We start from the raw sequence: 11,008 nt of genomic DNA, 5'->3' as shown, positions 1-11,008 counted from the left end.
CACCTCGGCAAACGGGTGAACTGGAAATAGTGCAATGAACCAGGATACACTCTCCACTGTATCTAATAAAAATACGAATAGGGCTCTTTTCCTCTTTACGAACGCAACACAGACTTTAAATATTGTAAAAGTGAGGTGAATCAGCTGCGGTTGGTTTAATTTATAAAGGCAACGCATGCAGGACACGCCAGCCCGTTCCAAGTCCCACTGCCCCCTCCCCTCACAGAGCCGCCGCCGCCGCCGTGAGTGGGCCTGAGCCCGCCCGGCCCCTCCCCGCCTCCCATCGCGCATGCGCCTGGCCCCGCTCCCGTCGTGCCCGTTGCAGCGGTTCCCGTCCCGATCGGAGCGGCCATGGCGCTGCACGTCCCCAAGGCCCCGGGCTTCGCCCAGATGCTCAAGGAGGGCGCCAAGGTAGCGGCGGCACCGGGCGGGAGCCGTTGCGGACCGTTAACGGCGGCACCGGGGCTGAGGGGGCGGGAGGGGGAGGAAGGGGGAGGGGGGCGGCTCGGCGTGGCGGCGCGGGGAAGGTTCTGGAAGGGCGGGGCGGAGCGGCGGCATGGCGGGGCGGGAGTCCCGCTAAACCCCTTCAAGCCCTGTCCGCAGCACCGCGTCCTGCCTCTCCTGGAGCACCCCCGGGGCGGTGACTCCACCACCTCCCCGGGCAACCCGTCCCAATGTCTGACCGCTCCTTCTGAGGAGAAATGTCTCCTAATTTCCAACCTAAGTGTCTGGAAATGGGCTTAGGAAGGTGTTTTGGTTGGGGAGGTTCTGTAGGTGGTGGTCAGCGAACTTAAACTGGACCCTGCAGTACTATTATGTGTATTTTTGAGTATTTTTTGTTGTTGGGCCTGTAGGAAAAATATCCTTGTCAGGGCTGTAAAGTAACATGATGTTTTACCATATATAGCATCAATATAATGTGGGTCCTGATAGTAGTCAAGGACTGTTCCCGAATGAGCATATGCTTTCTGCAAGAGGGAGCAGAAAAGAATTAGTTTTTTTTTTTTTTTTTTTTTTTTGTGAGGGAAGACGGGAGGAAAATTTGGTAGCTGCTGCTTGATGGAAAGTGAAGTTAAGCCCCTTGGCCCTCTTTGTTCCTTTCAAAATCTTCCGTGTAGACAAGGAATGGCCTGTTTCAAGTGTGGGGAGAGAGTAGGGAAGCAGAATGGCACAAATGCTGATTATCTAAAAGAATCAAGTCAAAGTCAAGGCCAGAATGTCCAGGGCTACATTCTCCCAAACAAGGAGGCAGCTGGTGGTCTGAGATGCTTGTTTTGCATTTAGAGAGTAAGTATTGTTAGAGAGCATCGTTCTCTTTCCTATCATAGGGTATGAATATGGTGTACCTGTTTTTTAAGTAGGGCCCTTTTGGGGGTTCTGTTCTTACAAATGGAAGCTGGCTGATCAGCTTCACAAACGCAAATCTTTTCTGAATCATTGTGCTTCTGAATTTTCAAACCACGTGTTTGAATGTAGAACTAAGTTAAATGATTTGGTGGAATACAGACTTGTGAGTAAAGAAGCACATAAAAACCCCTCATCCTCTCCGTCCATCACCAAGTTAGTATTGGTTATTCTTTATCTACCATTGGTATGCCACTAATATATTTTAGAGCAGTTAAGACGTGCAAACTGTTAAAAACTGAGTCTCTTCTAAAATGTTCTGTTCAGAAACTTACTGTGCTTGTTGAGCTGACTAGTTCAGTAGGAGGACGTGCTAGTTGTTGTCTCGTCTTTGGTTAAAGTTTAGTTTCCTTTTAAACTTTTTTTTTAAATACCAGCACTAAATCTATCAGGAACTTCAGTGCACTTGTTAGATTACTGCTTCTTTGCTGAGAAGTGAGTAGTTCATCCTCTTTTGTGTTAGAAAGCCTAATTCTGATCAGAACATTTTTTTTATTTTTTTTAGCATTATTCAGGACTAGAAGAAGCTGTCTATAGGAATATCCAAGCATGCAAAGAACTTGCTCAAACCACCCGTACGGCTTATGGACCAAATGGTAAGTAAATTCTAAAACTGTTGTAGTGATGTTGATCAAAATGGTATGTTTGAAGGCCTTGACCAAGTATCATCCGTTTCTTTCTTGAGGAGACACATTGGACTTGCTACAGACCTCCTGATACAGTCATTGTAGCTATAATGTTCACAGGATTTTGTTGGGTTAGTTCTTAAGTTATACACAAAATACCTGCTTTTGCCAAACAGTTACTGTGTCCTCTTTGCTGTCTTACTGCTAAATGGAAGACCTACAAAAATTAAAGGAAAGACAGTAACTTGGTAGGTGGTCATAAGTGTAACCATTCTGTGTCCTGACAGATACACCAAGACAAATTGTGTTCTCTAGGATTGATTAATTAAATTATGTATCAATATTTATGAAGAGAAAACTGCTTATTCAGAAATGAATGTGTTCTCCTTAATGTAACACACTTCTAAGTGTTATTTCACAAAAATATTTTAGATTCTTAAGTTGTAAGCAGCGGTAATGTTTTGATGTGTGAGATAAATCCGAAAGCTATGGAAGCAGTATTTCTGTGCAAAGCAACCCTTGCCTAATAAATAATTTTATCCCCCCCCACACCCTTAGGAATGAACAAAATGGTTATCAATCATCTGGAGAAGCTTTTTGTTACAAATGATGCTGCTACTATCTTGAGAGAGCTGGAGGTGAGTGAGTGAAATAGCTGTTAAAAACACAGCTGGAAGGCTTAATTTCAGGCTTCTCTCATGTTGCAGAATGTGATAGTGAAACCTTTGCATGCTGTAAAAGTAGCACAGAACCAGGAAGAAAGATGTCTGATTTATGTTGTAGGGGAGCTGTTCAGTTCTTTGTGATTTTTTTCCATAGATATTTATAGTCATGCTTATTACAGAAATTACCTAATTAAATTAATTGTACTGCTTTGTTTTTCATACTTTGTGCATACAGTGTATCTTTAGATAGAACTTGAAGTAAGAACGCTTATACTGGATGCACAGGAAAACCTGGAGCTGCAGTCTAGGTGGGATGTTAGTGACTAAGAAGTGCAACTCTTTTTCTACAGGTCCAGCATCCGGCCGCAAAAATGCTTGTGATGGCTTCCCATATGCAAGAGCAAGAAGTTGGAGATGGAACCAACTTTGTCCTTGTTTTTGCTGGGGTCCTTCTGGAGTTAGCAGAAGACCTTCTGAGGATGGGATTATCAGTCTCAGAGGTAAATTCTGTTATTGCAGTTCATGGAGCTTGAGTTCAGATTGCTATTAGTGTTCCTGGGTCGTAGAACTGTGAATAGTCTGCTTCCTTCCAAATTAATTTTTAGTCAGAGGTGTACAAAGAAGAACAACATACGCTTTGCTGTTTGTGATTGCTCGCTTCCCTTGCAAGCTTTTTCATTTGTTTATGTTTTATGTCTCTTTTAAATGGAGGTAGAAGCAGTTTGAATGCATACCTAGGTAAAATAGTAAGTGTCTGTTATTTGCTGCACAGGTGATTGAAGGATATGAAAAAGCGTGCAAGAAAGCCCTGGAAATTCTTCCGGACTTGGTGTGCTGTTCTGCAAAGAACCTTAGAGATGTTGAAGAAGTGGCATCTTTGTTGCATACTTCAGTAATGAGCAAACAGTATGGCAACGAAAGTTTCTTGTCGAAGCTCATTGCTCAGGCCTGCGGTAAGTGGATAAGAACACTTCTGTGCATGCATCTAAAAAACTGAGTGGGTTTGCTTATGATTAACATCTTCATACAAGAAAAAAGGCATGGTTAGTTTGTCAGGTTAAATTGGTGGAATAGATTAGCCTCTGAAATAGTATGGCCTTCTTTCTCATGTCGAACTCTTCACTGACGTAGCTGAGAAAAAGCCTGTGCTTTCTACTAAATGTTTATAGAAATAGGTTACTACTTTTATCTTTCAAGCAGAAAACTGTACTTTTTTTGTCATTAAGAAGATTGTTACACTTCAGAAAAGTTGTTGCTAGTCTCAGCTACAGAACAGTGAAGGCAAGATTGCAGTTGTATTGAGCTGTTGGTTTCTCCCTGTGAAGAAAAAACTTTAACATTTGGTTCAAGTGCTTTCTGAAATACTGTGGGTCAAGCTTCACTCTTGAAATACAAATGTGTAAATGGATGTTTGAACTTTTATTCAGGCCTGACATTATATTAATGTTGCTTTCTGTTTATTACATTTAAAAATAGTTTAAAACGGTAAATTAGAGAGAAAAGGAAACTTACTTGGTGCAAGTTATCAGTGGATTATTATTACCTTAAACTAAGTGGGCAGTCAAACTGTAAAATTCTAGTACTTATAAAAAAAAACACTCCAGGCAGTATTTATGGTGTCATAGTTTTTACTTTATTCATTAAGCAACAAAAATACAGTGTTTTATTTTCCTCCCAAACAGTCTCTATTCTTCCTGATTCTGGTCATTTCAACGTTGATAATATCAGAGTGTGCAAGATTGTGGTAAGTTGGGCATAGCTAGCTTTACTGTTTTCTAAAAAGTTTAATGAAAGGAGTTTAATTTTTAGATCTTTAAACTTTTGAAAGTGCCTTTTCATACCTTTTCATACGTCACATACCTTACTTTTGACCACCAACTGATCTTAAGATGGGAACCTGTAAGACAATGTTTGTTGCTAAATCAGCTTAAGACTTTTGTTGGTGTGACAGTGAAGGTTGCCAGGCTCAGATGGATGTAGGGACTGCTTTTTGTAAAGGGTACTGCAGCTTTCTGGCAGTAAATGGTCAGTAATACAACTTCCACCCATTCCATCTTTTTTTCTGCCAGGGTGCTGGTATCTCTGCTTCATCAGTGCTGCATGGCATGGTTTTTAAAAAGGAAACTGAAGGAGATGTTACTTCTGTCAAAGATGCAAAAATAGCTGTGTATTCCTGCCCTTTTGATGGTATGATAACTGAAACTAAGGTATGTAGGAGCTTAAAATAAGTTATGTATCTAATATGTGCTTATATGTGGTTCTTAATCTCTTATTTTTAGCTTTAACTATAAATATTTTTGACACTTGGTGATTAAGATATATTTGATAAGATTGAGTTCATTAGTTTAAAAAAGTTCATAGAAAACTTCTGAAGCTAATTTTGCTTTACGGGGTTTTTGGAGGTGTGGGTGTGATTTTTATTTTTACTTTTTTTAAGACCAGCTATGTGCTACAATGTCTGTATCTTACGATTCTCTAGAAATGCTAGAATTGCCGTTTTTTTGTTTTTTTAACTTGTTTTACTGACATTGCCTGAGAAGGGTGGTGGTATGATCAAATAGGATGACTTGAGGTTTACAGATGGGTTGTGAGATAAAAACGGATTGTCAAAAACTTTTAGGCATGTAGCTAACACCGAACTGATAAGTGTATGTGTTTTACTAGGGCACCGTACTTATAAAGAATGCTGAAGAACTGATGAACTTCAGTAAGGGAGAAGAGAATCTGATGGATTTGCAAGTCAAAGCTATAGCTGACAGTGGTGCAAATGTAGTAGTAACGGGCGGCAAAGTGGCAGACATGGCACTTCATTATGCCAACAAATACAATCTTATGTTAGTCAGGTAAGTACCGGAAGAGCATAAAACATTTGGTCTACCAGGTTTATGAAATTGGCGTATTGTTTCTTGCCTCTCAAATGACTTATTATACAGAGTATTGCAGACTGGCTTTCTAGTAGATCAAAACCTGAGCTGCAAAGTGGTGGTTTCATAGCTTATGTTTCTTGATAGTATTTCACCTCTATATGGAAACTAACTGGGGAGTAATTTGTGCATATGATACTGTTACTTTGGCATAAGGGTCTTTACAGCTTAACTGAAATGAACTGTCAAAATTTGTTGATTACGTGGCCACAAAGATTCGTTATACCGTAAGGGTACTCCCTGGTCGCAGTTGTCATGTGATACCTTAGCAATGGTGAGGTGCCTACATACCACCCTACATACCACCATCACATTGATGGATGGAATAACTAATTCTTAATACTCTTCAGTCACTTCTGTGGGCCTTCAATCTTTTTGTGTATAAATAAGGCGTATTTGAACAGCTTTGGTAATTTCCATGTATTTGGACTGCTTGTTTTAAAATTATTACAGAAATCATTGTATAGAGTCTTTTTAATTTGATGTGGTAAATTTTGATGGATGGCTTTAGTTACAAAATGCTTACTAAGTTAAGGAGAGAATGCTTACTTGTGTATACTAACATTTGTTCTGGAGACTTGTGAATAGAAAAACTGTTTCTGTTTTTTAAAGGTTGAACTCAAAGTGGGATCTGAGAAGACTCTGCAAAACTGTTGGTGCAACAGCCCTACCCAGACTGGTACGGAGTCCTCAAATGAGGAGCAGATGGGAGGGAACTGACGAGCAGATTCATCTCTTGACCTTTCTTTTTCTTTTCAGACTCCCCCAACTCTAGAAGAAATGGGTCACTGCGACAGTGTATATTTATCAGAGGTTGGAGATACTCAAGTTGTTGTATTTAAGCATGGTATGTTCTATAGAAATCCTAATGCCGCTGTTCTGCAAGTATGAAACACATATTTTTACATCCAAAAACTTAGTTCATTAATGAGCATCTGTCTCTTTAACAGAAAAGGAGGATGGTGCTATTTCTACTATACTCATTCGTGGATCGACAGACAATCTGATGGATGATATAGAGAGAGCAGTGGATGATGGTGTAAATACTTTTAAAGTACTTACAAGGGTAAGTAACCAGAACATTTCAGTTACCAAAACTGAGATATGGACCAGTTAGAGGAAAGATCCCTGCTTGCTTTGGGCTCATTTGCTGTAGGGCTGTAACAGGTGCTTACATTGCCAGTTTTGGAGAGTTCCTGATAACGTAGGAGAAGCTGTGTAGGGAAATGGCTGCAGATGTCCTTGTGAGCACAGTGTACGTACAGCGCTCAACATGCACTGAATTCAGTTTTTCAGGAATGAGGCAAGTCCTTGAAGATAGATTAGTTTGTACTGCTTTCTAATGGCAGTCAGCTTTTTGACCTCTTTGTAAGCCTTTCGTTTCAACATTCCTTGAAAACCAGGCACGGAAGAAAAGCTAGATGGCTTGTTTTTCTCTGGGAATTGAGAGGAAGTGACTGGTTGCAAACCATATTTTCTGGTTTATTAGTGACAAGAAACTTTCTCCACATAACACAGATATATTTCATAAATAGAGAAACTTAGTTCATTTTTTCTTGTGATCAGCTTTTCTGTGTTTTTTTGTTGTTGTTTTGTTTTTGAGGGAGAAAGGAAATGTTTGAATATTTACTTGGAACCTGGCATGCAAAAAAGAAAACTCTTGCCACTGTTTCTATCTGTATATATCAACACATGCGCATTGATACAGAGTACAGAAACACCCATAAATTGCGCATTTATGTTTGTCTCCTGAAGTTGTCTGAAGATAGAATTTGTGTGTCTGTTAAAAAGACTGGGTGTTCTTAAGTGAACACTGGTTTGCCAGAGGATATGTAAAGTTCTTAATTGTTTTTAAAGCAAAAAAAACTACCCTTGTGATACGTGCTGATACATTAAACTTAGTTCAGAATAGATTAGTTTCATTCATGTTGTCTCCAAACTACTTAGCAGTTAATAGAAAAGATTCAAAAAATAAAAAATAAAAAAAATTCAACTCTTGGCTTATGAGTAATAGAAGTGACTTTTACAAAAAAAAAACAATGCAGGTATTTTCTATTTGATTTTTCATTTTCTTTTTTTTTTTTTTTTTTACAAAAGAAGCTAATTTGGAAGGAATAAATAAATTCTGTTAAACTGATAAAGTCTTCTAAAAAGTAAAAAATGAACATGATATTTTAAGCAAAGCTTCATTTTGGTGTGGTTTGTTTGCAGGATAAACGTCTCGTTCCTGGAGGTGGTGCAACAGAGATTGAATTAGCCAAGCAGATCACATCTTATGGAGAGGTACAGCAATTTTTTTTTACTTATATATAATGTAATTACATATATTTTAATTTATGTAGATACACGTACTTTTATACGAAGATACATATGTATATTAGTGCATATAAATCAATAGTAAAACGTGAAAAAAGTACCTTACTATCTTACTGTTTCTTCCAAATGCTTATGTGGTTTTCAACTTTGCTTTAGACTTGTCCTGGACTTGACCAGTACGCTATCAAGAAGTTTGCAGAAGCATTTGAAGCCATTCCTCGGGCACTGGCAGAAAACTCTGGCATAAAGGCTAACGAAGTCATTTCCAAACTTTACGCTGTGCATCAAGAAGGCAACAAAAATGTTGGCTTTGATATTGAGGTAAGAAGTTCCTCACATTACTTGCTGCTCAGCAGTACCAGGTTATATTTATAAGTACTTCTATTGCAGTAAGTATTTATAGATAAATTCAAATCATTGAAGCTCTGTGTTTCACAGAGCTAGAATACTTTTATTAGAATTCTAATACAGAAGTTTTTTTCATCAGCAGGCAGTTAAAGCGAATATAGTATAGCAGCCTCGTAGCAGGTGGAGAGAGATACTGAACTAGTATGTTACAGAACAAATCTTCAGTGATTACTTATTTTGACTTCCTGCTAATGGATTAGAAATGAAAATCTTGTAAAGAGAGAAAACAAGATCAGAAAAGTGGTACTTTGTTGTAAGCTTAAAAACCTAATAACTTGTTAGGTAGAAGCCTGAGAAAACTTAAAAATAAATAAATAAATTTCCTCCTGCCTGATAGGCTGAAGCTGCTGCTGTGAAGGATATGTTGGAAGCTGGTATATTAGACACATACCTTGGAAAATCCTGGGGTATCAAGCTGGCTACAAATGCAGCAGTAACTGTCCTACGGGTCGATCAGGTAAGCATAGAAATAATTTGGGTGAAAAACTGAAACCTCTGCTTTAACTCAAGGTTTAGAACACTAATGCGAAGTATGCGGATGGTCTGGGAATACAAAGCATAAAAATTGATGTTGGAATGTTGGTTTAGAACTAAGAAGATCAGGAATTAGTTTTTTTTAGGAGCTCATGTTTTGGAATATGAGGTGTGATATTGCTGCTTCCATACAAGTGTTACAGTGTTCATTTTTTAAGATATGACAAGGATAATTGATACCCATGCCCATTAAGGAACTTTTTGTAGGAGCAAGGTTTATCACAACAAAACCTTCTCATGTATGTTGGTTTATTTTTAACATGGAAAATCCCACTTAAGTAAAATGGGGGTTATAATCTTAATGGCAAAAATCTTTATATATTTTGTGGAATTCTAGCAAAAGTGTATTTGCATGTAAAATTTCTGTAGATTATTATGGCAAAAACAGCAGGCGGTCCAAAAGCTCCTAAACAACAAGGACATTGGGATAAGGATGACTGGAAAGATGAGCCTGAAAAGTAGTATGCAGTAAGCTGATTCTGTAGCAGCGAAGTATCAGTGTGTGAGTGCATGCATGACAATCACGTGTGGCAGATCTGCGTTTTTCTTGAGGGCACATAACACTGCTGGTCTTGTGCTGATTGCTGCATTTCTTACTGGTGCCACTGCGAGTTAATCTTATTCCTAAAACCAAACTTTCACTGCAGTTTGTTTCATTGTACTCCCGAGTTCGGTTTTAGTTTTACTTTGTCACTATAACAAGTGCAGAAATGAGCCTCTAACAAGGTAGGATTAGTGGACCTTGTGCCTTAAACGTGTGATGTCTAGGCTGGAGTGCAGAACAACAGCTCTGATAATTCTGCTTTCTGTTGTATGCATCCTGTGCAGCAGTCACTGGCTAGTTTATTTAAGCACTCACTTTTTCTTAGACTAACTGAAGTCATAATTTGCATGCAAAGCGAGGTAAAGTCCTTTGTCTATCAGGGCTCAGTTTCTGCCATTTTCAAGGGAAAAAAAGGATTTGTGAATTAACCAGATGTATAATAATAATCACTGGTTTAGGTTCAGAGCAGGGAACCTGCATGATTCTAGTGAACGTTGTCAGTCAGCATCATATGACTATAATAAGATGTTGGGGGAAGAGTGATTCTGACCGTCTCCTTTTCTGCTTCCCTATCACCTTCAAGATCATTATGGCAAAACCAGCAGGTGGCCCTAAACCTCCATCAGGAAAGAAAGACTGGGATGAAGACCAAAATGACTGAACAATTTAACTGTACTTCTCAAGTTACGTGATTGAGAGTTTTGTAAGATTCCGGGTGGGGCCTGTCATGATGTTTTGGTCCCTTTAAGTTATGAACTGTCCACTGGGGTGAAGAACTTTGAACACTTCAATAAATGTACTTACTGTTAAAATGTTAACTCTCATTTTATTTGGACTTGGTATAACATGTTTACTCCCAGTATGTGAATGCGCAGGGATGTGCTGTGTTGGGGTGAAAGTGTGTGGGTGTGGTGGGGTGACCTTGGCTGGCTGCTAGCCACCCACCCAGTTGCTCTTCTTCCCCCTTCCTCCACAAGATAGGGGGAGAAAAGATAAAAAGCTTGTGGGGACATCGCTTACAGTTACAGTCGTGGGAATTATGTGATGCGGGGGGGTGGTGAAAAACAAACTAAAACACCTTTCCCCTACCCCATCTCTCTTCTTCCTGGGCTCAACTTCACTTCATTCCCAACTCCTCTGTCTACTCTCAGTGGAGAGGATGAGGAGTGGGAGGCTTAGATCATAGAATCATGGAATGGCTTGGGGTGGAAGGGATGTTAAAGCTCATCTAGTTTCAACCCCCGTGCCATAGGCAGGGATGCCACCCAGTGGATCAGGTTGGTCAAGGCCCCATTCAGCCTGGCCTTGACACCTCCAGGGATGGGGCATCCACAGCTTCTCTGGGCAGCCTGTGCCAGTGCCTCACCACCCTCATGGTAAAGAATTTCCTCCCAGTCCGTGCTCGTGTCTGGGATTGCCCTGACCCAGCTGCAGCACCTTGCGCTTGGATGTGTTCAACCTCATTAGGTTCACATGGGCACGCTTCTTCAGCCTGTCCAGGTCCCTTTGAATGGCATCTCTTCCTTGGGTCAGTCCTTACCATTTATTCTTCTGTTACTCCCCCTTTCGTACCCTTTTTCCCTGCTC

The 11,008-nt window shown here is 39.9% G+C and overlaps 1 protein-coding gene across 3 annotated transcripts; it reads left to right on the top strand.

The window, feature by feature from the left end:
- Nucleotides 1–251: 251 nt before the first annotated feature.
- CCT8 (chaperonin containing TCP1 subunit 8) lies at nt 252–10,233 on the top strand. 3 transcript variants are annotated; one of them, XM_080596703.1, is made up of 16 exons: nt 252–411; nt 1,910–2,000; nt 2,589–2,668; nt 3,046–3,195; nt 3,468–3,648; nt 4,378–4,439; nt 4,765–4,902; nt 5,360–5,538; nt 6,232–6,298; nt 6,379–6,466; nt 6,570–6,685; nt 7,831–7,902; nt 8,092–8,256; nt 8,681–8,800; nt 9,247–9,345; nt 10,005–10,233. In XM_080596703.1, exons 1-15 carry the CDS (start codon nt 352–354, stop codon nt 9,337–9,339), a joined length of 1,662 nt encoding a protein of 553 aa, XP_080452829.1. In that variant the 5' UTR covers nt 252–351; the 3' UTR covers nt 9,340–9,345; nt 10,005–10,233. The 3 variants fall into 3 exon arrangements, with proteins under 3 accessions (XP_080452829.1, XP_080452830.1, XP_080452831.1); XM_080596704.1 differs by having other exon boundaries at nt 9,247–9,379; XM_080596705.1 differs by lacking the exon at nt 9,247–9,345 and having other exon boundaries at nt 253–411.
- The last annotated feature ends 775 nt before the right edge of the window (nt 10,234–11,008 follow it).

This window comes from Anser brachyrhynchus (genome assembly GCF_964034855.1).
Source record: "Anser brachyrhynchus genome assembly, chromosome: 1".
NCBI lineage: Eukaryota > Metazoa > Chordata > Aves > Anseriformes > Anatidae > Anser > Anser brachyrhynchus.
Note: the sequence above shows the minus strand (reverse complement) of the source record. Positions and strands in the feature narration are given on the sequence as shown.